Source organism: Equus quagga, chromosome 1 (assembly GCF_021613505.1).
Source record: "Equus quagga isolate Etosha38 chromosome 1, UCLA_HA_Equagga_1.0, whole genome shotgun sequence".
NCBI classification, from domain to species: domain Eukaryota; kingdom Metazoa; phylum Chordata; class Mammalia; order Perissodactyla; family Equidae; genus Equus; species Equus quagga.
This window is the reverse complement of record NC_060267.1, coordinates 184747723-184775148: the sequence shown is the minus strand read 5'-3', so window position 1 is coordinate 184775148 and position 27426 is coordinate 184747723. Positions and strand designations below refer to the sequence as shown.

The window sequence follows — 27426 nt, the reverse complement described above, 5'->3', positions numbered from 1 at the left end:
GAACAGTTTTTCTCCTCAGGGTTCCGGGATCATTGGTAGGAAAACTAAAGCCACGTCCGGGCGTCATCTCCACAGTGTGGTTTGCAGCCCCGCGGGCAGAGAAGGCGGCAAGCACTCACCGCGGAGAGCTGGCTCCACGTGGCCCTCAGCGGCTTGGGGTGAACCACAATCCTCTCATCCGACTTCTGCCCTCTGGGCTCCGACTCTTCATCAGAGTCAATGTCAAGCGCCTTTTCTTTGTAGTTCTGATACAGGACCGCGTTTTCTGCAGGGAGAACAAACCCACAGTCAGTAACCGCCCCCATCGCGATGCTGCTTTTCCACACAAACCTCTGTACTTGCACCACGTTTGGCCTCCGGTTTAATAAACAACAGAGACAAATGGGTTTTGTCACTGAAGAGGAATTACCAAAAAGTCACTTCCTCACTCACACAGCTCTGTCCCAAATTCCTCTGCTGGGGAGGGGAGGGGCTGGACGTGAAGTGCCAACCGAAGCAGTTTCCGGGTCTGTCCCCACCCGTGGCGGACGGTCATGCCCACAAAATCACTGTGTTTCAGGTTAAACTGAATTCAGTCCGCACCGCCCCTTGAAGGCCCATCTATTTAACACACTCATCCATCTTTTAACACATGCCTACTGTACATCTACAACGTGCCAAGGGCTGGGAGCACAACGGGGAACAAAAGACACTTTTTGCGCCCTCACGAGCTAAAAGTCCAGTGAGAAAAACAGCCAAAGTCACTCATTCCCTTATTCATTCAACGGATATTTAGAAAATGTCTACCAGATGCCACCAACTGCTAGGCCTGGGGTACAACAGTGGACAAAAAAGAAAAATCTGGGTCTTCACGCAGCTGACACCACAGTGAGGACAGAAGGACGACAGATAAACGAGTAACTTCTACAGCGTGTCAGGTGCTGGCAAGTGTCATGGAGAGAAACAGGGCGAGAGCTACCAGTGCATGTAGATCCTAAATAGGATGGTTCAGGAAGGCCTCACTGAGGTGACATTTAAACAAAGACCTAAAAGAGGTGAGAGAGCAAGGCACCTGCACAGCTGGGGAGAGAGCATCCCACCAGGGGAACAGCAAGTACAAAGGCCCTGGGGCAGGAGTCTGCTTGGGATGTCTCTATGTACAAGGAGAGGCGAGGGGGCCTGTGTGGCTAGAACAAGGTGAGGGAGGGGGACCGCACAGGACATGGGGCTGGGAGTGAGCAGAGAGCAGACCAGGCAGGCCTGGCCTCAGTGCCACTGAAGGGACTTTGGTTTTTACTCCAAGTGGGATGGCAAGTCATTGCAGAGTTGAGGACACAACAATCTTGCACAAGTACATACCTACAGAGTGACTCAGAGAGAGGTGCTCTGAGGACAGACTGTCCACAGGGTGTGATCTGGTCTAGGGGTCAGAGAGGTGTTAACGAGGAAGACCAGAGATCTGAAAGCTGTGAGGCTACAGAGCCACAGGGAAAAGCCCTGAGGAGGAGGAAGCAGTCCCCCAGGAGAACAAGAGGGTCGGCTGCTAGAGCCCGGGTGCCCGTGGGCGAAGAGTATACAGTGGGTTCAGGGAGGTGTGCCGGACAGCCCCCCCAAGGACAAAAGGACCAAGTCTCCTCCACACCATAAAGACTGCGTTTCATCCTGACCCCAACGAGAGCCACCCAAGGGAAGATCTGACCAGCCTGGAGGAGCAAACATCGCCTACTCAGGAACTCACAGGATGCCACAGGGTGTCCACGAGCGGTCACGGAGAGCTGGGCTGCGTGACTGAGACAGGACCACGGATGGACTGGATACGGGGTCACAGAGGGGGAGGAGGTAAGGCTGGGCCCTCGGCCCCCAGGTGCCACAAGTGAAAGTAGGAGAGGGGACCATGTAGAGCTGGCTCCAGTGGGGACAGCCACGGATATGGCTTGAAACATTTGCCCGCCACTGCAGCAGGCTGACCCCACCTCCTCCCCCATTGGCTGTCGAGGTTCCCCACCCACCACCACGACTCCAGGAGTCTGTGGGGAGCTCCCTGTGCTCTGAGCGTCCACAGTATCGAGCAGACTGTGGGAGTGAAGACAGGCCCCCACCTCGCAACACCCTTGAGAGCACATGCTGGTCAGCACAAAGTGCACACACACGTCATCAACACGACTTCTACAACAGCGTGGGCAAGCGTGTTAGCCTCACTTCACTATGATGAACCCGGGAGGGGGAGATGCTCAGGGCCACTCGACAGAGGAGCAGAGGCGGGGCCAGGGGCCCAGGTGCCTGCCTCCAGCACCACAGGCCCTCAGCCTCTGCCTGGGTCACACTGCCGTCAGTCACTAACTGTCAGAACACTGCATGACGCGTGCACATGTACATGAAAAGGATTTCTAGGTCACCATGTCTGAGAAGAGACGAGAGAGAGACAGAAACAGCCCCTTGTAAGAGGCATCAACATAAAACTAGTTACGATGAAGTCTGTCCTTGGACTTTGAAAACACTCAGCATTTTCCACTGAGGCCAAGGCCCCAGAATCCATAGCAATTTTAGAGGATGAAAACCTCTGCGTACAGATTAGTGGATGCACTGCTCACATCACATCATAACGTGACACAAGAGGACGCAAACCAGGCAGAGAGCCAGATCTCCGCCCAGCACTGGCTGTGTGACAGCAGGCAGGTGACTAGACCTCTCAGAGCTCCCAGGAGATGAACTATCCCAACCAGCCAAAATCTGTGTCTGGGTTTCTGCTCCATATAGATCTGTCTCCTAGAATTGGTGCAAAGAATGAATTTTTATAAACTGGTCGTGTTTAGACGCCCCACTGGGAACTGATGTTATAAGAATTACACAGGGAAATGTTCTGTAATCCCCCAAGGTTCCATATTTTATAACTCTGTGTAGTTTAACATCAGACTTAGTTACGGAGAGGCATGCCCTTCTTCACGATCCTTTAAAGGCTGGCAAACCTTAGCATTTCAAGGTACAACAGAAAGTAACTACCCTCGCCTCCACCCTGCTCCTCCAGTCCCACCAGGGCTGCAGGAGGGCCTCTCTTTTAGTGTTCTCCCAGTTGACACCCGACCCATCTATTTACACGCAGTCCACTAATCTGATTACCGTTTGAACACCTGGTGGAAGCCGCTTTTGTTTTTGAGATTCTTAACAAGAATACCATATGGCTATAAATTCTCAGGAATTTGTTTCTGTCAGCCATGAGAGTTAGATTTTCCCCAAATTGAAACCTGACAAGGAAGCAGGAGGTCAGAAACAAAACTAACATACAGGAATACGGGAAAAGAATCTTAAGTCAAAGGAAATAGGACCGAAGGAAATACGACTTGAGATCTAAATACCAAACTCTCTGAGTTTCTGACTCAAGGGCGGGAGTCTGTGCCTCCTCTTTCTGCATTTTCGAGGCAGGTGGGGACGGAGCCAGAGCAGAGAGTTAACACCCCAGGACACTGACCGACAAGGCCACCAGCTTACAAGGACGCCCTCAGTTCCACTCACTGTTGGTATCAGGAGATGAAAGTTCAGCTTCGCGCTGTACAATTTGAGAAGAAGTTGGACATTTTTCTCATCTTGAGTGTTTTTGCTACTGCAGTTGGAGCTCAACTTCTAATTGATATTCCACATTGAAACAGCAATAAAAGTCTGGAAAATCAAATGCTTACCTTCCCCATCAAATGTTCCTTGTCCTTTCAGCGTTTTTTTCTAAGAAACAAGAAAAGCAAAAAAAGAAAAAGCACAGCAAACTAGGTATGAATGAGTCAAACAGAAAATACAGCTGTTTTAAGTAGAAGTCCTTTTTGCTACATTCATTAGCGTTCCAAAGCATGCAGCACGTGACCCCGGGAGGAGCTGACCCATACGACTACTACAACTCACTAACAGGGGAAATAAATGCACACTGTCCCCGGCTCCCATCAAAACAGCTTGAGAATGCTCGAATGACAGCAGCTCAGCTCACGTCACTACTCACGATTCACCATCACTGTTGAACTGAACTCTGCTATACTCGCAGAGTTAGGAGAAAAAAACACATAAAATGTTCTGTAGTTTGTTTTCTTTAAGGCCATAGGATCTAAAATAAAACAGGCTTGCGGTGAATTACATATGTGGCATTTATACAGACTGGTTCCCGTTCTCGGATTAATCAAGAAAGGATGTGGCTGCCACAATGAATGTCTGCCCTACCGCTGAGGTCTGTCTCGTTTCTGGAGAAGATAGCACATGCTCTCCAAAACACCCATCTCCAGTCTTCCTTGTGTCTTCCTGTCACACTGACCATATTTTAACAAGTGCAGCTCCCAGGCCTCTCCCAGGGAGCAGTACCACACGGTTCCCTCCAACCTGAAGCTGTGAGCCACCAGCTTGCTAAACGCCCTCAAGGATGAATGGGCACCAGGTGGGAAATACAACCAGAGGCCGTGGTGGCAGGAACGACAACAAAGAGGAGCAAGTATTTGGGTCTGTGTGATTCTGGCAACTGACTTTAAAATTCACAAATCACCTGCATGGCATTAGTCTGTGATCACCACTCAGAACACAATTCAATAATTAAAGGGTTAATGTAAATAATTAAAATAGTCAATAGGCTCCAAGGAAATCAGTGTTCTCCTGTGCCCACCCTGATGGATCAGCACCCACTGAGCGACCCCTGCAGACCAGCAGGGGACAGCCGGCTCTCCCCCTCCTTTTCAGCTCCTGTGCTAAGAGGCATCAAGCTCCCTCAGCCAATACTTAACGTGCGGGGTTTTATTTCCCATTCGCCCCTCACAATTTGCCTCAACTTGGAAAGTCAAGACACAGGGGTAGGGTCACCTCCCCCACAAGCTGCACTAACCTGGCAGCGCGGGCCGGCAGCAGACCGGCAGAGGGGGGCGCGCACAGCTCTGGCCACAGACCGCAGACCCCAAGGGGAACGGGGCGCCCCCACCCCGACACCTTCCTCCCGCTCCCGGCGCCGCGAGCGGACCCTACCTTCGTCCTTCCCAGGCTGGAGAACTTCTCCTTGTCTTCCATCACGGCTTTCAGGACAGGCTGGGACATTCTGTTCTTCTTCTTCGAGGTGGCCGGACTGTCCACATCCAGGCCACTGACCACGGCCCTGCGGTAGGACGTGGAGCGCAGGCCCCTGCGCAGGGAGCCCGGGCTGTCGGCCGCGCTGTCGGGCGGGGGCGCGGGCTCCGCGGGGCCCAGGCCGGTCCCGAGCCCCTCCACCATGCTGCGCGCCTTGACCAGCCTCTGGTGCGGCCCCGCGCCCTGGCCGCCGGGCCTGCTGCTCCTGGTCTCCGAGGCCAGGCCCCGGGGGATGATCTGCCGCTTCCCCACCTTGAGGGCGGCGGGGCTGTTGGTGCTCAGGACCACGGCGAGGCCGTCCGGGCGCGCGTCCTCCCGCGGGGGCGGCCTCCCCGGGGGCGCGGGGTCCTCGGCCGTCGGCCCGGCGAGCGCACGCGGGCCCGGGGCCCGGGGGGGCAGCCCGTTCGCCGCGGGCGCGGACAGGGGGCGGGCGGCCGGCGGGGCCGGAGTCCGCACGGGGCGCACGGGCTGCAGCGCAGTCGAGACCGCCGAGCCCCTCGCTGGGGACTCCGGGGGGCCGCCCGACGCCGCCTTGGGGCCCCGGGGGGACTTGGACCGCCGGAGCCGGGGGGAGACAGCCCTGCCGCTGGGGGCCACCGTCCTACCGGCCGGCGCGGGCGGCGGCCCCCGGTCCTCGGCCGGGAAGTCGGTGACCAGCAGCCCGCTGGGGCTCTGGTAGGAGCGGGGCCGGGGGGTCGGCCGCCGCGCGCACAGCGGGGTCAGGCTGCCGCCGGACCGGGGCCCCCGGCCCTCGCCGTCCATCGCGGAGTCGCCGGCCCGGGCGTCCACGGGGACGGGCGGGAGCCTCCGCGCAGCGCGCTCGCCGTGCGCTCTCGGCCGGCCGCCGACCCCGCCGCGCGTCCCCACGCGCGCCCACTGTCCCCAGCGGGACCCGGACCGAGAGAGCTCGCGCGGAGGGGCCGCCGCCACCCGCCGGCCGCCTCGGCTGCCCGGACCCTCCCCGCGGAGCGCGCCGCGCCCCAGCCGGCCGGCCCGCCGTCGGTCCCTCTCACGCAGCGCGCTGCGGGGCCATCCACCTTCGGGCTCCGCCCCGCCGCCGCCGAGCGCCCGCCGCCTGTGGGTGGCCCGGCCCCGCGAGTGGCGCCGGCGGGAGCGGCGGGAACCGCCGAGCGCCGTCCGCGGAGGCGCCGCCCCGCCCAGGCCCGGCCCCGCCCTCCGCCTGGCCCCGCCCTCCGCCTGGCCCCGCCCCAAAGCGTGGTCCCGCCCCCAGGCTCGGGCCCGTCCCCATTCTTGGCCACGCCCCAGTCCTCCACGCCCTGAGCATTGACTCCGCCCACAAGCTTGGCCACGCCCCAATTGGCCCGGCCTCCGTCTTGGCCCCGCGCCAACCTTGGCCTGGGGTGGTCTTAAAACTCAAGTCTGGTGGCCTCGTCCCCCCACCCTCCCCACTCCCCGTGTAAAATATTTTATACTCTAGATTTGCTTGTTTGTGCCTGGACTATTTCCGGAGGGCCCGCAAGGCAGCTGGGGAGGCACGGAGGGAGGGGGCTTCCATTCGGTGGTCTTGATTTATGTGCTTTGAGTCCTAGATGTCACCTATTAGAAATCATCGCCACCTCAATGACAACAGCGATGTGTTGGTTTCCGAGCACATGCAGACCACCATTCAGGACCTCCTTCCCACTTACGAAGCCCTCACGATGGGCCACCCCTGCCGCCGGGCTCCACCACCTCCCTCGCTGTCCCTGGGCCACCCGGCCACAGCCTGACCCTCGGAACCAGCCCTGGCTCCCCCTCGACCTCGGACCTGCCACCCACAGTCCTGAACTATGACCCGCTTGTCTGTCTTCCCAGCCACCTGTCTTCCCGGTCCACACTCGCGGCAGTCTGCATGGGCGTGGGCATCTTGCTCCTGTTTATTCTCTGCGTCGTCGTCTTCAGCCTGCAAGCCCCAGAGGGCAGGGCTGCGTGTTGACTGCCCCTCCGCATTCCAGCACGCAGTGGGCAGCTGATAAATGTCTGTGAGTGAATGAATGAGAGGAGCGAGCGAGCACAGTGACCACCTCCCAGAGAGCTCCTCTGCCAAGTAGTAGAAAGTCCTGGTCTGGCTCCTGCCGTGTGAGAAGAACAAGGCAGCTCGAGAAGACAGATGATCTTCTGCCGCAAGATCTGTACAGCAACTTCTATCAGAGGACGTTTGGGCGCATCTGCAGGTTCTTCCAGCTTTCGTGCATTCAGCGGGGATGCTGTGAGCATCCACGTGTGCAAGTTCGGCTGCTCCTCGTGGTCGCAGATACATCGAAAGCAACTGCCAAAATATAAAGAGGCGATCTCTGGGTGGTGAGGTGAAGCATGACGTTTTTCATGCTGCTTTATACTTTTCTGCACTCACCAAATGCTGTACATTGAGTATATATTACTTTGATCTGAGATATTTTTGTAAACTAGAAGAAATGGCATCAAAAAATTTATAAGAAAACTTTTTTAAAAAAGAAATTTACCAAATATTTTCGTTGGAAGAATTATGGCTGATTACATACTCACACATACCCACTTTTTAATATAGGACATTTTCCATATAACACCTATTACTTTTATACTGGAAAAATATAATTTATTTTAAAAATGCTTAACGAATGACAAATGAAATGTTAACTAATTCAGAATGCAGGAAGTTGTAAATGGCGCTGTGAGAAGCTGGCTTCTCTTCAAATTATGTCAGATCTGCAAACAAGTATAACTGGTGATTGTGAAGAAATTGCAGGATCTTCCTACCTCATTCCCAAGCAACAAGATGATACCCACCAAAACAGCAACAACAAAACACCCACCTCTGGTCCTTGAGCCAGGGAAGCTCCGAAATTCACAGACCTACTGCCTCTCATAGCCTCCATTCATTTTCTCCTATAGCCTCAAATCTAAGACATCTTTGATTACTTGCAACACCAAGGAAGGAGAAGAGCTGCCAGTTAAACTGACACAATGTGTTGTCACAGAAGATTTTTGTTTTATACTTATGGAAACAGTGCCTTTAGACAAAGATTTTTCAATAATGTGCATATATAGAAAAGGAAAATATAGGCAAATAAATTGATTAGAGTATTTCTAAAAATTCTGTACCCTTATTCTAATTCTTGTGAACCCCTTTTCACGCAGAGCATCAATATGTGTGTTTTTCCACAGAAGATCATTGATAGTGCAGCATTTCTTAACGGGATGTTCTAGTCTTGTCTCAGAGATTTGCTCCCTAGCCACTGACACACTGCAAGTTTGATGCTGGCGCCATCCTACTTGACTGAAAGCATAGTTTTCCTGTTCAACTGAATCATATGTCACAAGCTATACAGCTTCTCTATTGATGGCCAGGAGGAAGTTTGTGACAAACTGCAGTTCGGGAGCTTCACTCGTCCTGTGATAGCTCGTGCGTGCAGCTCACGGAATCCATGAATGGGTTATATCAGCTGCTCCTTGCTCTGGCCTCCCTTTCACCTCATCTGACACATCTGGCAATTTCTCCTGCCTTCAGTTGCATTTCTTGGTATATGGCTTTGACACAGGTAGCACTAAATTGCTTAGAAGCCAGTGGAGTCATGACAATGGCAGAGTAATGATCACGTTAAGTGCAGAGGCAATGCCAGGGATGTCATGATGCCACCTGGCTGATGGCTGTTTCTTTGATAGCACACATCCTGGTTTCAGGGAAGGGCCCCAAGTGCTTCTGAGGACTGGAGAAGTACAGTTCATCGAACAGGTAGGAATGAGATATTTCACTGGTATAGTGCAATGGTATATTTATTATATTTTTTTAATTTTTAAAAATTTTAACTTTTTCCAGTTTTATGAGATGTAATTGACATGTAACATTGTGTTAGTTTAAGGTGTATAACATAATGGTTTGATATTCGTGTATATTGTGAAATGATCAGCAGAATAAGTTTAGTTCACACCCATCACCTCACATAGTTACAATTTTTTTCCTTGTGATGAGAACTTTTATGATCTGCTCTCTCAGTAATTTCAAGTATACAATGCAGTATTGTTAACTATAGTCACCATACTGTACATGACATCCTCATGACTTATGTATCCAGTAACCGGAAGTTTACACCTTTTAACCACCTTCACTCATTTCCCCCAATGATATATTGAACTATTGAAATATTCAATGGTATAAGGCAGGATACCAGAGGCAGGCATAACAATTATTGCCGCATTTACTAGACAAGTTTGCCTTGATCACCAATTATGTGTGTGGCATAATAATTAGGCTAATTTTTAAGTGCAACTTGTTAGCTAGTATTATTACCTTGCAGGTACATCTCACGCACTCTTTATTCATTTATTTATATATTCCACAAATACTCATTAGATGCTTTTAAGTGCAAAGCACTGGACCAGGCCTTCCTGAGGCTTATGACCTGGCTGATTTACTACATCTGAAATATTAAGATAATTATATAAGGCAGCTAGGCTGAGTAAGATGCATGCTAAGCTCCTTGTTCTGTGAGAGGCTTTGTGAAGAAGCCTGGCTAGGAGTGGGCCAGAGAGCAGGTGAAATATCATGAGGTGGAGACGAGGAGAACGGAGTCTCCGAGAGCAGCCTCACTGCCTAAACCAAGGGGCACGGCTGGAGAACCGATGCCTGCGAAGTGCCAACACTATGGCAAGCACTGCTATTCATTACACATAATTTAATCTCACATCACTCCTGTCGCCACTCAAAAAGCTCTTTATAGACGGTTGTTCAGCTGTTGAGTCAGAATCCTGACTCGAGTCTGTCAGAGTCCAGAGCCGAAGAGCTCCGTGCCAGAAACTAAACTGACAAGAACAGAGAGTGTGCATTGAGAACTGGTGGGAGGTTAATCTGGCTAAATATGGTGAGAATAGACTGTGCCTTGTGGCATAAACTGAGGGTCTGGGTTTTACCTGGGTGGCATCCGACACTGTCTGAAAGTATTTAAGTTTTTCCATCCTTTAAAACAAATCTGACAACACGAGTCTCAGAAATAAAACTAAATAAAACCAAATAGGTTTGTTTATGTGTTAAAAAAATCCAACTAAACCCATAAAATCTGAGGGAAATCTTCTCTTAGAGGAAAATTAGAGAAAAACATTTAAATATGCACATAACAGGCAAAGCGTTAATATCTATATCATTAACAAATCAATATGAAAAAGATAACTATGGAAAATGAGCAAAGAGTGAGAATACACAGTTTAGAGAGGACACAAGTACCCACTATACATAAAAGTATACTCAGCCTCAATAGTAAAAACAAAATTAAAACAGTAACGAGATCATGGGTTTTGATCCATTATATCAACAAAGATTTAAAAAAACACATGAAGCACCCCACTATCGGTAAAAGTGCCAGCAAAAGGGAGTTCTGACTCATTCACAGGAAGCATGTAAATTGGTAGAACCTTCTGGAGAGCCATTACATGATACTTAATCAAACCTTGAAGACAGGCCAATCTTTGACCTAGGAACTCCACATGCAGGAAATAATCCTTGCTATGTGGGCAAAAGTATGTTCAGGGATGTTCTTCAAAGCATTTCTTACCGTGGCAAAAAAAATCAGAAGCAGACTAAATGTCGATCGGTACAGGACTCGTTACTGAATCATGATGTGCGGTGCGACCAAAAACAATAGTGTGGATGTGTAACTATTCAGACAAAAATTCAAAATATGTTAAGTGGGGGGAAATAGCTACTTTTAAAGACATTATGCAGACATTTTTGAGTTTTAAAAATGCAAACAGCTAGGGGCTGGCCCGGTGGCCCAGTGGTTAAGTTCGCGTGCTCCGCTTTGGCAGCCCAGTGTTTCGTTGGTTTGAATCCTGGGCACGGACATGGTGCTGCTCATCAAACCACACTGAGGCAGCATCCCACATGCCACAACTAGAAGGACCCACAATGAAGAATATACAACTATGTACCGGGGGACTTTGGGGAGAAAAAGGAAAAAAATAAAATCTTAAAAAAAAATAAAAATGCAAATAGCTATAGGTATAAACCCAATACCTAGATTTGGAATATTCAAAATGTCAGCATGGCCGCCTCTGGACAGCAGAATGAAGTGGTGTTCCAGCCATGCTCTGCTGTGAAACAACCCCCCCAACACTTAGGGGCGTAAATAGCAACGTTTTCATCTGTTGTTTCTCACCATCCTGTGGTTCTTCTGAGGGTCTCCCTGGGCTGCCCCCCATTGCTGCAGCCAGCCGTGGGGCAGGCTGGACCGCAGGACACAGCCAGCCACTCACATGCCTGACGGCCAGTTGGTGCTGACTGTTAGCTAGCTTCCTCAATTCTCCCTTTCTCAGATCTTAGACATCCTGGACAGGCTTAGCATCCCCATGATTCCTGGTACAATGAAGCGGTAAGTCAAAATGACAAAGAGCGATCTGGAAAGAATACTTGAAAAAGGGGTTTTGAGAATCGATTAGTTTTCTCTGGGAAAAAAAAAAAACTTCTTAAAAGGAGACTTTCTGCAGCAATTATAATAATGATTTATATATTATCCTGTGGTTTTAAAAACATTTTTTGAGCACTTTTCATATTCCAGACCCTCCTTGAAGAGCTTCAAGCGTATTTTCACAACAACCTATGAGGGAGGAACTACTAGCATCTCCATTCCCCCGAAGAGGAAACTACAGCAGAGAGGTTAATAATCCGTGCAATACGGCTTCAATCCGGCTCATAACTATACACTATTGCCATGTGGTCTGTGACTCCATTATTCACTTATATTTTGTGCAAATAAAATGCAGGCACCCCAGGATCAGACTGCTTCTCTCTCTATCTCCTGTCATGCTTCAGCAATGAATAGACTGATCAGTTGATGAAAAAGCCCAGAGTTACCATCCAGAGAGGAGGCAGAACAAGTCAACCAGCTAGGAAGAGAACCACAAAAGCCTTAGAAAGGAAGCGCTTCTGAGAAGAAAGTGAGGTCAGCTGCCCCGTTCGTCCACTGAAATTTGTTTGGCTCCTGGTGGGTGCCAGGCCCTGGGCCAGCTGTAGATCTCATGGCAAAAAAAGTCGATGTGATCTTTGCCATCCGTGGTCCTGCCAACAGTCAGGAAAGACCGTCTTTGATGGCTTGAACTCTAACAATGTCGCTCACTTAGTGCCCTTCAACGAGCACGTCAGTCTGTGTGGGCCTGAGATCCAACGTGCAGGCTTCCAGGGCACGCCGTCAGTGTGGAAACTGAGCACAGCACTCAGCTGCAAGTGTGGGCGTCTTGACAGTAAAAGGGAGGAGAAAAACAGGGCAGCCGCTGGCGGGAAAGGGAGAAATAAGCAGCTTTACTTCAAGACCAGGGACACTTGGCGGGCGGTCAGGAGCTGGGGTTCGGTTGGTGGCTGCCACCTCCTTACGGTGGGAAGGAGGACAAGTCGCTTAGTCTCTGAGAACAGTTTCCTCAGCTGCAAAATGAAGCTGTTGGTCCCCCTCAGCACAGGTTGGGAAGCACTGGGACAGACTGGAACACTCTGGATGGTGCCGGTGTAATGGTGGGGGGGGGGGGGGGGGGGCGGGGGAAGGGGGGGGGGGGGGGGGTGTGCAACACGGAAGTGGGGAGCCGGGAGACCTGGCCAGAAAATTGTACAAAAACTGGTTTCTAATTAACTTCCCCTTTATCTGGAACAGCAAATAATTAGGATAAAATTCTGCTATTTCCAACTCTAGGGTAAAGAAAAAAGACCTTTAATGAGAGAAGGTTCGAATTTGCTGAAAACGGCTCAGAGGCCTCTTCCTGAGGGACCCAAGGCGACGGTAGGAAGACTCGGAGGACGGGGCTCCCTCCTTGCGGGCAGCATCAGTCTGCTAATCCGCAGCTTCGTGAGAATATTCCCATCTGACTCATGGGCCCGCGGGGCACCGGGTTTTGAGGGGAAGTTCTCCGATTAACCAGAGTGATTAAGATCCAGGTAAACCTGGAGGTCAGGGCGGAGTGCGACAGCCGAGCTGGCCAGGCCCAGGCCCCACTCTCGCTGCTGTTCTTTAACTGTGGGGATGGGACAGCCGTTGAGCCCCTGCTTTCCTCGGTGGCTTCTCGTCTGCGGTGCCTGCACGGCTTGGACGCGCCCTTGATCTCTTCAAACAGTCCAGCAGTTTCCTCGGTGGTTTGGCTATTTTTTGGCTGGTAAAAATTGGGATTGTACAGAAGTACAATCTCTCGTTTCCTCCACTGTTAACAGTCTGTTGTATTCCATAGATTTTCAGATTTGTGGTGGGACATGAACAAGCGTGGGTGTGTATCCCCATATACACAGACACGTGCGGGCACACTATATCCTATAATGGCGTTCTGTCCTCACACTTCACCCTGGATATCTGTCCATTTCAACGCTCAGAGAACCACCATGTACTTTTTGTTTTTCTAACGAGGAAGATTGTCCCTGAGCTAACATCTGTACCAATCTTGCTCTATTTTGTATGTGGGATGCCACCGTAGCACGGCTGATAAGTGATGTGTAGGTCCATGTCCAGGATCCAAACCCACAAATCCTGGGCCACTGAAGTGGAGCAAGAGAACCTAACCACTACGCCACAAGGCTGGCCCCATGCACGGTCTGCTTTTCAATGTCTGCAAAGCATTAGGTAGGATGAATAGAATTGACATTTTTTTAAGTCAGAAGCAGCCAAATACCAACAATTTCATATGGTTCCACCCAATATTGCTATGGATTTGTCACTGATTTTGGCAGCAAATTTTCTAGAAAGTATGCTGAAATGTCAGATCCTGGTCCTCTCAACCGGATACGGATTATACAAAACCCTATAAAGAAATGTATTTAAAGCACCTTATTGTAATGAGCCACCTTGAACCAAAGACACAGGCAGTTTAAAGATGAGTCAGATTCTCCATACTCACTATATTTACATTTTTATTTCGAGTCAGTAACACACACACGTAGTAAAATAAATCAGTGGGTACAGGTGCGCCTCCCTGCCCTCGGGGCCCGCCCCCTCTAGTACTCTGCCCGTGTGGCCACAGTGAGAGGGTCTCGTGTGTCCTCCAGATGTGTCATCATGTGCTGCGAACACAGAGGATTACGTGTGCATTCTATGTTTTAGGTATTTTGTGCTGCTGGGTTAGGTTAACAAGCAGGGGCTGCAGACTGGGAATGAGGGGCTGTGATCGGATTGAAGACCAAGTGGCAGCCTCTCCCAAGCTCAGAACCGGGCAGGTGAAGCGGGAAGGGCTGCGGGCGGGCTCTCCAGGCTGGTGCAGGCGGCCCAGGATTGGTGGCTGCTGCATGGGGCCGCGGTGCCCTTTCGTGGGTCCCACGGTCCTCCCCTCCCACTTCAGTCCAACCTTTGCAGTGCACATTTGTGTAGAGGGCTTCACACCGACCCCCTTAAAAGTAAAATGACTGTTGATGTCAGCCCACTTCCACTTCCTCTCAGATATCTGGGCAGCGTGTGGCCCCTGCACGCTCAGACCCTTGCTTTGCCCGTCAGCTAGTTAGCTTTCCCGGGTGCAACCCTGGGGTGGTTTCTCGTCCCCTTCTGTGAGCGCCTGCCCTACCTGCAGCTGTGGTCCCCATGCTCAGGCTCCCTTGTAGGACCAATAGCAGTGCCCCGGGAAAGGTGTTTTAGATCCATATAATCAGCAGCTTTGGGGGGGGGGGGTCAAGTTAATATGTGTGATGCATATCTTATAAATATTCCTCTGGTTTGCACTACAAAAGTCTCTCCAAAATAGGGTTGCCAGATTTAACAAATAAAAATACAGGATGCCCAATTAAATGTGAATTTCAGATAAACAACAAATAAATTTTTAGTATAGTATGTCTGATGCAATCTTTAATCTGTATTTAATAGGCCAACCGTATTCCAAAACAAGCTGAACAGTTTAGTTAAACAATCCTTCTAATCTGCATGTCTTTGCCCAGAAAACAAAGTTCTAGTCCTCCTTTCAATGATGGTGGCCCATGCACAGCAAAACACCCCACCAAGTCCAAAAGGGGGCATTCTGAGCATCCTGGGCCAGCGCAGGAAGCATTTCAAAGTGGTTGCTAGGTGGCAGGTCTCAACTCTGGAAGGCATTTTTCAAATTCTGCTGGTACCGCGTGGTGAGAGGAGCTTGGTAATGAGCCCAGTCGGGTATGGTTTACAGAGCTTTACTCTGCTACCACTTCTTCTTCCAGTTTAAAATCTGTGGCAAAAGTAAGTTTAAGGAACACTTCTAAAAAGACTTGTCTTTTGAGCCAAATGCCAGAATGTCTAGGTAAACACAGAATTTAGTAATCACCAGCACAATTTATGTCAGCTGTTTTCCCTGGTGAATTTTTGAGATAGCGCAGACTGGATTTCTTCCAGACAAATTGGGGCAGGAGAAACTTGAAAAGTCTCAATCAGTTTAAGTGTCCCCACATGATTCCTGATACAGTTCTACCTGGAAAATCAAGTGCACACGACAGAATTTTTTAATCTCGAGTTCTTTTGTAAACACCAACAAGAGGAACGGTGTGTCCTATTCAGATACCTTTGTTCAAATTACTTAACAGGCTTCGTGAAACAAGTGTTGAGATTCTGCATACCGTCTTGATAATCCAGAGAAAAAGCGGGATCCAGGAAAGGGCAGAAAAGAGGGAAATAGACACTGTGAAACTACCCCTAAAGGAGACTCATCGTAGCAATGACGGTACCCTCAACCCATTTCTCCAAAAAGGAGCAGAACTCTGCTCACAGCACGGTCCCCACATGACATCATGAAGATTGTGTTAGGAGTGGATTCCAGATTCCACGTAATGGAATTAGACCACACCTGCATCTTTGTGCCGTAAAATGTTCTCTTTCACACCCTCACTGTCCCAGGCATCGAGAAATGGGGACAAAGCAAAGAATTATGGAAATTTAGAGCTGGAAGGAAACTTTTGTTCTTATTGGTGCTCAGATCTTACAAAGAAATAATTTAAATGTTTATCAACAGGAAATTTGCTAATAATTTACATAATATTGGCAAAAAGGTTTTGCTTATCTTCTTAAATGTTTGCTCTGAGCTCTGTGCCATGTTGTTTTTCTATATAGGTATGCGAAAGCTCAAAATGAAAGTCTGATAGAAGCTAAACAAGAGCCTTTTAGATCCCTTTTTAAAATAAGAGCAATATTGGATCCCACCTTGTAAATTCCATCGGGCAGGAGACTTGCCTCCTTTGTTCAGTGATGGATCCTCAGGACCCACAGAAGTTCTGGGCACATTTTCAGTGAGGAATAAAAGTCTGTTGAATGAAGGAATATGTGATCATTATAAAGACTCAAACATCACAGAAAAAGAAGGGATGGAATGTGTAATCCTCTCTAATCTCTTTCCTCCCAATCACTTATTCTAGTCTCTCAAAATGAAAGAACAAATTGTTTATTTCTTGAGGAGTAAAAGTTTCATTATAAATATATTTTTTAAAGATAATTAATTAAAAGATACCATAAAGAATGAAAATATGAGGAACAGAATGTGACACACACAACACAAAGGACTAGTCTGTAAAACGTGTAAAGAACCCATTCCAATCAATTAGAAAAACTGCCAAAATACTTGAACACTCACTTCACATGAGAGTAACTCCTAATGGCCAGAGTCATAGGAAAGAGCTCTGTCATTCCATCATGAGAGAAACAACCATTAAAACCACCGTCAACACATTGGCGAAACTGCTGAAGTCCCATGGTGCCGTGTGTGGTGAGGATCCTGAGCCACAGGCTCTCATGGGTCGTCTGTGAGCGAGTAAATTGCTCGTTCCAGGGTAGACACCTCCTTGGCATTATCTTCTAAAGCTGAATACACGGCAATTCCACCCCCAGGTACCCCACAGAAATTCACTCACACAGCAGCAATGTTAGTAACATGCTGAAACGGGAAACTACTCACTGAGCCACCCACAGAGGAATGGATTTAAAAACGTGCCCTGGTGTATTCCCACCATGGAATTCTACACAGCAATGAAAACACGCAGACGCATCTCCAGGGGACGACACGGATGAATCTCACCAACACGCAGCTGTCGCAGAGTTTTGTGATGGTTTCCCCAGGAGATCAGCAGCCATTTCAGTGGTCAGACTCTTCTAGCAATTCAGAGATGTCCCAGCGCTGGAGAGTTCCCATCCAGACAGCCAGCTCCACCTGAGGGCCCCGGTGTCACGGGGACCCAGGGGGAGAGGTACATAGTCACTAAAGGGGTTTGGGGGTGAAGGGTGGACTGCGAAGCCAGGGACACATTCAGAGGGCTTTCTGCCCTAGAGGTCAGAGGGCAAGTCTGGGGCTGGGTCTCCCAGAAGCTCTATGGGGCCTGTGCGCCGGGCTTGCCAGCCTGGCTGTGGGTCAAGAGAGCTGGTTCTTCTGCAGCGGGGCCTTCTCACCACCTAGGTAGGAAGGGGCTGCAGAAAGCCTCGATCCCCCAGGCCAAGGACTCCATGAGGCACAGGCTCCTTGTCTCTGGCCTGGGGTCCTCGCTCTGCTCCTACGGCTGCGCCTGCCCCAGCGTCTGCGCCAGTGTTCCCGGACTTGTGTTCGCCTCAAGCGGAGCACTTCAGCCAGCGGCTCCCTTCCTTTACAAGCTGGCTCTCGCATCTTCTCAGCGTTTCTCTGATTCTGTCGCTGCCTCCTATTACAGACGGTGTGCAGCCAGCCCTGCCTTCTTTTAGGAACAGCTGTGTGGTCCTGCCCCTCTCTGGCCTTCAGTTTCTACATCTGTGAAACCAGCTCCTCCTCGCAGAGCCAGGAGTTCCCGAGGCGCTTTCATCCTTCACTTCTGCTCTTTCTGCCTCTGGTTATCAGTTTGTTCTGAAAAATCAGCATGAGTTGGTTGTACAAACATGAACAAATGTGAATTTGGGGGGTTTATATGAGTGGGGTGGAGATGGAGCTTGTGGTTGTGAAAAGACCATCAAACCTGAGCTCCACCATTTCTAGGTGAGTCTCTGAGCAAGTCCCTAAATCTCCCTAAATTTTATTCCCATATCTAATAATACTCGCCCTGACAATCACCCAGATTGGGTGTGACGTGGAATTAGAGAGTGCTAGTGAAAAACACCCTGTGAAGTCTATACAAAACAAAGGCGGACACTGTATTGTCGGTTCCCAGGGGCAGGATTCTCAAAGTCAGTATGAACCACCCTCAGAGCATTCAAGGGCGGCTCCCGCCCAGGCCACCTGCCCTCAGAAGATTCCATTCTGTGGTCTACAGCAGGGCCCGTGGATTGCAGTTTATAAAGCATCCAGGTGACTTTGATGCAGGTCGCCGTCTCACTTTGAGAAGATGTTGGGTTCACTTTGAGCAATATTAACCGTTTCATATACAGATATTGTTCGTTCAAAGAAATTCTTAGTACTTCCAGGTGAACAGAGGGATAATAATTTTGAGTGTCAAGTTAGGGATGCTGGAGGAGTTCTCTGGGAAGACTGGAGAGCCCTCTTGAGCTTGATAAATAGAATTTAAGTAAGAAAAAGAGGAGATTTTCCTGGTCAAAGTTCTACATGCGTATGCGTGTATGTAACATGTACATATCTCAGGAACTAATTGCTCATATTCTTTGTGCATTTTTATGTTGGGTGGTTGGTCCTTTTCTTACTGAATACTAGCTCTTTGCATATCTAGAAAAATGGCCCTTTGCTATTAAATATTTTGCAAATATTTTTCCACTTTGTTGTCTTTTTGACTATGTCCTCATTGCCATATAGATCAAAATAAAATGTTTCAGTATTTTCTTTTATGTCCAACTAGGAAAGGCCTATCCTATTCTATGATTATAGGACAATTACCCGTGTCTTCTTCTGGGACACTTATGTCTGAGGGCACGTCCTGTGGTAGGTGTTTGGCACTAGTAACAGGGCCCTCAGCAAACGTCGCTTCTTTCCCTCCTTCCTGTTACCGTGTGTAACTCACGGAACCGGTTGCTTTACTTAGGTGAACTCTGTCATCTTCCCACCTCACCAGGAATTACCGTCTGTGCCTCACTACGAGTCCCGGGGAAGTCTTCAAACAAGGAGGACGCTTTTCCTCTTTCTCCATCCCCTGAAACGGTTTAAATAGCACAAGAGTTTCCTGTTTTCCGAAAGCTGGAGAAGTGAACAGTGAAACTGCCTGAACCAGGCGTTTTTGGAGGGTAGTCCTTTATCTTCCTTTCAGGATTATGCATCATTTGGGTTTTACGGCGTTTCTTGAGTCAGATTTTGCTTTTGTTTTTCGCTAGATTCTTAGACTTCTTCTCTTCACTGTGCCTAAGGTTGGGTGTTCCCTGTCCCATTGTTAATATTCTGCATTCATGCACTAGTCCTGATTTCAACTGCCATATGATCCCATCTATTTAAATCTGCATTGTTTCCCAAATGCTTCCCAATTTATTTATCAAGTCTACTGACCTTTTTTCTAATTGATTAATTTCTGCTGTTATCTTTAATAAAATCTTCTTTTTCCTTCTTTGGTTTTTTTGTTTCATTCTTTTTCTAATTTCTTGAATTGAATGGTGTGTTCACACATTGTATCAGTTTGGATCCTGTCAGGAGAGAGAAACCACATAATAATTTGAACAGGGAAAGTTTAATATAAAAGATTATTAACCACAACAAAGGATTAAAGTAACCAGGGATTGTCTAGTCAGAAGTAAAGAGAACTCTGAAGAACGCGGGTGTGGCAGAGCACCCTCGGAGTTGAGCTGGAGCACCCAAGCAAGAACCCTCGGGGGTGGGGGTGGGGGGTGCTTGCTGAGATGCTGAGGTCCTGATCTTGTTGAAGAGCCAGCTGCCTGGCTCGCTGGACCGCCGAGCAGTCACTGTACTGCTGTGCCGGTGACACCTGCTGGAGATCCGCCCTGTAGTGTGACAGGGAAAGCTGTTCACAGGGAGCGGCCCTACCAGAGGAATTTGACTGCAAAACTGCCCTAGGGCAAGGGCCTGAGGGCTGCTGTCTGCTGCACACTGCAGGAGGTGGAAGAGCTCTCTGCAAACTGACAAGGCGGGTGCACGGGGCAGGGGCGCTGCATGCTGCTGTGCACTGCAGGAGCTGAGCCCTGGAGAAGCTGCAAGCTGCTGGTGGTGCTGAGCCAGCCGTCCACTGACGCTGCAGAGCCTGCCAGCCCGACCCCCTGAGCAGCAAGCTACCCCCTCCCTGCACCTCTCTCTGCAGCCTGCATGCAGCTCAGGGCCAGCCAGTAAACAGACAAGGTCTAAAGGGCCCAGGTCCATTCTCCCAGAGCAGCCGAAAAGGGTGGATTTGGAGAGAAGAGGCGATCAACAGGTAACCGCAACAGGTGTTCTTGGATTCTTGTCGAATAACGAAAGCATTTAAAGAGGTACATTTTGTTCCAAGTACAGCTGGATGCACTTCTCACACACTTGGACTTTGTGTTCTCAGGTTCACCTGTTACTGCTGTTTTTGGATTACTCGGTGATCAGTGGGAGGTGTTTCACTTTCTGTGACTTGATAGTTACGTTCTATTTTTAGTTAATAGAAGGACTTTTCTCTCTTGTTTATTTATGTTTTCGTCCTGTACAAATATTTATTTCTATTATATTGCAGTCAAAGAATCTGCCTTTACTAGTTGTACTATTTGGTTTTCTTTACAAGATTTTGTAAATGCTTCATGGATTTTTGAAAAGAATGTATAATGTCTATGTGGTAAACAGCTCAATACGTACACTAATTAAGCTTTTAAATTATATAATGTATATTTTATTTGTTAGCTTGGTCTGTAGAAAGTTGAGAGAGATTAAGGCTGTGATTTTTTCAATTTGTTACTATAACTTCTCACAAATTTTATTTTGCATATTTTTATATTATTTGGTACGTAAACATTCATTAATGGAGTTTGGAATTTTTACCATAGTATATTTGCCTAGATGCCTGGCACATAGTAGATATTTAATAAACACATATTAAATAATGGCCTTAATTTTTTTTAATTAAACAGTTTAAATTATTTTTTAATGCTATTAGCATCATCATGTCATTTATATTATTTGAAATAGACTTTAAAATATATTAGCCGGGGGCCAGCTGGTGGCGCAGTGGTTAAGTGCCCACGTTCCATTCGGCAGCCTGGGGTTTGCCGGTTCAGATCCCAGGTGTGGATGTGGCACCCTTGTCAAGCCATGCTGTGGCAGGCGTCCCACATATAAAGTAGAGGAAGATGGGCACGGATGTTAGCTCAGGGCCACTCTTCCTCAGCAAAAAGAGGAGGATTGGCAGCAGATGTTAGCTCAGGGCTAATCTTCCTCAAAAATAAATAAATAATAAATAAATAAATGAATAATATATATATATATATATATTAGCCAGAAGAAAGTATATGGAAGGGATGACACAAGATTGCCAAAAAATGTTAAGTACTGAAGTTGGGTGATGATACATGAGACTCAAGAACATCACTCTCCTTTTTGTTGTTGTTTATGCTTATTTCCCATAGCAAAAATTTTAAAAGTACGTATATCTAATTACTTATTAATTCTCCCCCTTGTAGAATAAACAAGTTCTTTCTTCTAATAGTTTCAGGTTTGTTTGGGTTGTTCTGAGTCAGAGGATCCTTCCTAGAAATGTGAGGCTTGGGCTACATTTATCATGTAAACTGACACCCAATATTCTCCAATATTCTCCACTGTCTCCCTTGAAATATTGATTTACAGGTTTTTGTTGCTCTTGTTAAACGTCCTTGAATGTTTGAATGCATAACCTTTAAAGAGCACTTACAATGTATCCGTCGGTGCTGTGAAGGCCACCCAGGAGTTCACGCCTTTATTCTTTACAAATCTGGGACTGACTCAAGCACTGGTATTCACTGTCACTGTAAAGATGAAGAAAATCTTGGCACTGAGAGGCTGCATTGTCTAAATTCACAATCTTGTTATGAGCAGAGCGGGGATTGGAACCGGGCTGGGCCAGTAATAAAGACAGTGCATTTAACTACAGTGCTACGCTTACTAGTCAGCTGTGTGCTTCAAATAATCCACATCCATAATTAGATTTATTTTCTTACCTTGTCATTTTACTTTAGATCAGGTTATTGTTATTTGTGATTATCATCATATTATTTTAACTTTTATATGTTCTCTTTGAAGAACTGCTTGCATAATTTTGCAATATTTGTGGACCGTTGATGACTGTTTAGACATGGCTTCTGAGTCCTGGCGTGGAGGGCGTCTGAGTCCAGAGCTGCCCAGCTGGCTGCACCGGGGCTGCGTGCGGTGCTCAGTTCTGCCACAGCAGTTCCAGTCCTCCGAGCACGTGTGACAAGGAGCTCTGGGTGGCCTCCGGTCAACAGCACGCGGGGAACCGAGGCGCTCACTCCAACGGCCCACAGTGATCTGAGTCCTGCCTCAGCCTCTCGAGGGAGCTCAGAAGTGGATCCACACGCAGTCGAGCCTTAGGATGACCACAGTCCAGGCTGACGCCTTGATGGCAGCCGGGTGAGAGGTCGCGAGAACCAGCTGGGCTGTGCCCTTCAGAAACTGAGAGAGAATTAAAGCTGCTTTAAATCACCAAGTTTAAATTCGTTATACAGCAATAGAAAACTAATACAGTACCCAATATACTTCCAATAGATTCATTTTCTGTTTAAATCTACCTGAGTTAAATTAACCTGACAATTTTTGTTCTTCCTAACTAGAACCTTGACTGATACAAATGCTTACTATGTGTTCTTCAGTAGTATCTCAGTCTCATATACATATTTTGTGTGTGTGTGAGGAAGATTGTGGCTGAGCTAACATCTGAGCCCATCTTTCCTCTATTTTATGTGGGATGCTGCCACAGCGTGGCTTGATGAGCCATGTGTAGCTCCGTGCCCAGGATTGGAACCTGCGAACCCTGGGCCACTGAAGCAGAGCATGTGGATTTAACCACTTCGCCACTGGGCCAGCCCCTCATTTTTTTCTTTTTCACTTGGCTGATTACAGTATTCATCTGAGTATTTTTTCAGAAACTGTATATGGTTGACTGATTCTGTAGTTCTCTTGCACAAGCATTTTCTAATGTAATTCAAAGTAAGAAATGCATCACCCAGTGGCACATACACACACCAAATGTACTTACCTTGAACAATGCTAGATTCTTTTATATTGCTATTCTATTCTGTTCTATTTACCTTAAAAATTATGCTGGTTACAATCTACTAAACTAACTTCATGAATGACTAACCAGTCGGTGTTTGGAAAACATGACTGTAAACTATGCTTCTTTTTTCTTTTTCTTTTCTTTTGTCTTTTTAGCATTTTGAGTTGTGCAAAACACACCTGAGGCCAATCTATTGTCTTTTCTTTTAGTGAAGTAACCTGTTGTTTTCCACCTGAGTGCTCTCGGAAATTTTTTCCTTTATCTTTGAAAGTAATTTAATTTTCCAAATCTTCGGTGTGTCTTTTAAGTTTCAAGAGTGACGTGTTTTCTGAGTTCAGGGATATTTTCTTCTACTTATTCAATTATAAATCCAAGTTTCCTACTTTTTTTCAAAGCTTCAGGTCTCTAAGGTCTGGGAGAGTTTCTTGAATAACCCTTCTAAATCACTGATTATGTTTTCTGCAATATCTAATAGATTTTTCATTGCTGACTGTGTGTTTTAAAATTGGATGGTTGTTTTTGAATCTATACAAGTTTTTCTGCCATCTGCTTGTACCCATACATATTTGCAAAACACATATCTGATAAGGCCTTTTTTTTTTTAACTTTTATTTTTTTCCTTTTTCTCCCCAAAGCCCCCTAGCACATAGTTGTATATTCTTCGTTGTGGGTCCTTCTAGTTGTGGCATGTAGGATGCTGCCTCAGCGTGGTTTGATGAGCAGTGCCATGTCCACGCCCAGGATTTGAACCAACGAAACACTGGGCCGCCTGCAGCGGAGCACGTGAACTTAACCACTTGGCCACGGGGCCAGCCCCTCTGATAAAGGACTTTTATCTAGAACACAGAAATTACTTATATGTAGAGATACTCAGTACAAACATGAGCAAGTGATATGAACAGACCCCTAACCAGAGAAGATGTGCAGATGGCAAATATGCACATAAAAAGATGTTCTACGCCATTAATCATTAGGGAGTGCAAATTAAAACCACAATGAGATACCATGACACACCTACTAGAATGGCTAAAATCAAAAAGACTGACAATACCAAGTGCTGACAAGGTTTAGAGCAACTGAAACCTTCATAAATTACTGATGGAAATCAGTTTGGCAGTTTCTTATAAAGTTAAAAACACACTTAGCATATGACCCGGCAATATTCCTAAATATTTAACCAAGAGGAATAGAAACATACTTTCCTGCAAAGACTTGTATGTGAATGTTTATAGTAGCTTTATTCATAATAGCCTCAAACTGCAAAGAACCCAAATTTCCATCAACCAGTGAATGAATAAACGAATTGTAGTGCAAATTACTTATCCATGCAACAACGTGGGTGAACCTCAAAATCATTATATTAAGTGAAAGAAGCCAAATACAAAAGGATACATACCGTAGAAAGGCAAATCTTCAGTGATAGGTAAAAGATCAGCAGTCTCCGAGATCTTAGTGTGGGGCAGGGTGCTGACTACACAGGAGCTGGTGGGAGCTCTCTGGGGTGACAGAAGTGTTCGAAATCTTGATTGTGGTGGGTTACATGACTGTATTCATTTGTCAGAACTCACAGAGACTGCACACAGAAAAAGGGTGAATTGTGCTCTGTGTAAATTATACGTCAATAAACCTGACTTTAAAAACAGATAAAGAGAATTTGGTAGTTGGTTTTCCATCTGTTAAAACTTTTCCTGACCTCAGACTGTACTCATTTAATAGCGACAATGTTCTTTTGATCTTACAGAGACTATGAATTAGGGTTTTTTAAAAAATTTTGGTTTCTTGGAATAAGTCTGCTTCCTAGGGAATATTTATTATGATTCCTAGAAAAATCCCTTTCCTTTCGACCTTTGATCCCTTTATTTGACTGTTGATCTTTTCTACTAACACTTACAGAGTCCAGGATTAGAATTTGCCAATTAAAAAAATATTTGTCTTATTAAATCCTTTAGTCCATAGTAAAGAAGAAAGGGGAATTTTCCATATTCTGCAGTTTTATGCTCTGGATTAGGTATTCAGTTGACTCTGCAGCTGGACCTTCTGGGAAGCGGCTCTCGACTGAGGAGTTACTTCTCAGCCACAATTTACAGCATTTTTGCCATGTGGAGTCCAGGTCAGTATCGGGTGAGCTGGATTGTTACCATACTGAATGCACAAGCAACGTGGGAGGGCAAGTCCACAACCAGCCCTTAAGACAAAGATCTCAGACTAACAAGTCTGCAGAGGCCAAAAGGTAACCCACCTGTGCAGAACAGTCCGGAGAGGCCCATGGAACACAACCCGGGGGACGCGCGCCTCGTCTGAAGGGGCAGCTGCTGCGCGGCTCTAGTCTATCGTTGCCACGTGGGGATGCGGGCTCAGCGCTGCCAGAGAGCTTCCGATTCCAAGGAAGGCAGAAATCCAGATCTTTTATGCAAAATCTCCCAACCTTTTAAACGTTGGCAACTAATCTGAAATTTTTTAAGTATTTTGTGGACCGACAATGTGTGGTCCTAACCAAACCCGTCTGCGGCCGACCAGTTTGTGACCTCTGCACTGAGAGTTGTTTCAGAGGAGCCCAGACACTCAGAGCGGGCGGAGGCAGATCGAGGTCCAGGCACTCACAGTCTGGATTAATTGTGTGTCAAACTGAAGAACTCCCTTGTCCAGATAGTGGTTTTTGGGACACACAGAGACGCTTTTCTAAGGCATTGCCTGATCTTTGGGATTGCGTCCTCTGCTTCTCTCCCGCCCCTCCCCTGAGGTGTAAGAACCATGTGGTCTGCGTGGGACTGACCCCCACACACACTTCTGGCACACTATCCCCCTTGCACACGTCAACAGGCAGTAACCCACGCCCCAGCCAATCAGCAAACATTTCCTACACACGCAGATCACACCACAGGGACTTTACTGCGTGAGGTTTACAGACTTTAGACGAGGAAATGAAGCCCCAGAGAGTGAGAGGATTTTGTGGAGCATGCGTAGCTGTCTAGAGGAAGAACGGAGACCTTGAGGGGTCTCCTCACTCTGCCCTCTTTATTTAAATTTCTTCTGTTACCTTTAGAAACAAACAACCGTCTTGTGGTATTTTGCACTGATCATTCTCTTGCAGCTACTGTTATTTATGTACTTTTGTAACGCCACCTAATTCCTGCCCTGTTACCATATGATAACATTTCAGTACTGCAGGCCTCCTGCCTTTAAACTCACCATCTATGTTCTTAATACCACTCATTTTATAGCTGTGTCTGTCAAGATTCAAAAAAAAAAAAATTAAACTTGCCTTAGCCAAAAAAATTTTTTTAAACCCAGAAGTCCACTGGTGGCACTGACTTGAGGCACTGCGGGATGCAGAGCGATGCCGTTTGTCTCCTGGTCTCTGCTTCTCTGGCCACTTTCTCTTCTGGAGCTGACGCCACCCCTCTGCAGCCGGGAGGTGGCTGCTGGCAGCACCAGGCTCCTAGTCAAAAGTTAGTAACCACGGGCAGAGATGCTCTTTGTCTCAAAGTCTGTGTGTCAGTCTTGGGAGAGACTCTGATTGGCCCGTCTCTGTCCCATGTCTGTCCCTTGGGCAATTTCTGTGTCCAGAAAAATGTGGTACTATTATGGGTCCAGGTTGGATCTTGTTTCCACCCCTGCCAGGGGAAGGATGAGTTACTGGGATGGAAGCCCTCATGAGGACATGGAGTTGAGAGGGTGTTCCCTAAAAGAAAGGAGTGGGAAAGGAGGAGGATGCTGTTAAAAGAGGAATGGGGATGGGCCGGAGCACAGAGTACAGATAATAGTTATCAGAGCCCACTAAAGCGATTCAGCAACCAATGTTCTCGCACCCCAGCATGATTATGTTTGGGAAATAGCATAGGGTCCTGTCAGGTCCTATGCATTCAGGAGACGGGCTTGGCAAGGTGTGGGGGAGTGCACCCAGTGATGGCAGGACTGGTTATGGAGGCGAGGAAACCGAGAGAACACTGAGAAGACAAGGTTCCGTCTAGGACGGGAAGGAGCAGGTGAGGAGAGGTGGGGAGGAGTTGGGAAAGCTTCCACGGATTTTGCGCAAATCCAACTTGGTTGGTCTCACCACACAGCAGCACTTGCCCTACAAATGGGCTTTTAAGTTATTAGAAAGCTCCTGACAAATAACACCTGATTTTTAAAGATGCCAGACTTAGAGCAAGTGCTAGGAGAAAGCATGAGTCAGTCTAAACTTTCTGATGTTTACAACGCAAACACCCTTTGACTTCGCTGCTCTCTTTCTCAGAACTTTTCCTATGGAAATATTCGTAGTGGAGATTGTGCTTCAAACTGTTAATTGCTGTCATAAATGGCAAAAAGATGGAAACAACCGAAACGTCTCACAATGTAAGATTGGGTAA

At 47.6% G+C, this 27426-nt stretch overlaps 1 protein-coding gene and 1 long non-coding RNA gene across 10 annotated transcripts in view; both read right to left on the bottom strand.

The window, feature by feature from the left end:
- The window catches only part of ARHGEF26 (Rho guanine nucleotide exchange factor 26), a 110545-nt gene extending 104332 nt beyond the window's left edge, over window positions 1–6213 (bottom strand). Inside the window, exons 1-3 of the mRNA XM_046666588.1 lie at window positions 4963–6213; window positions 3654–3693; window positions 120–265 (exon numbers count right to left, since the gene is read on the bottom strand). Coding sequence (XP_046522544.1) covers window positions 120–265; window positions 3654–3693; window positions 4963–5823 — 1047 coding nt within the window. The 5' untranslated portion in view covers window positions 5824–6213. The remainder of the gene's footprint in view (window positions 1–119; window positions 266–3653; window positions 3694–4962) is intronic.
- Window positions 6214–13931: 7718 nt separating this feature from the next.
- Window positions 13932–25793, bottom strand: LOC124235420 (uncharacterized). 9 transcript variants are annotated; one of them, XR_006887476.1, is made up of 8 exons: window positions 25314–25793; window positions 24471–24647; window positions 21999–22470; window positions 19390–19523; window positions 16579–17811; window positions 16152–16252; window positions 15283–15426; window positions 13932–15186 (listed from the first exon to the last, which is right to left on the bottom strand). It is a non-coding gene; the product is annotated as an uncharacterized LOC124235420 (long non-coding RNA). The 9 variants fall into 9 exon arrangements; XR_006887471.1 differs by adding an exon at window positions 21713–21806 and having other exon boundaries at window positions 15283–17811; XR_006887472.1 differs by having other exon boundaries at window positions 15517–17811.
- Between the last annotated feature and the right edge of the window lie 1633 nt (window positions 25794–27426).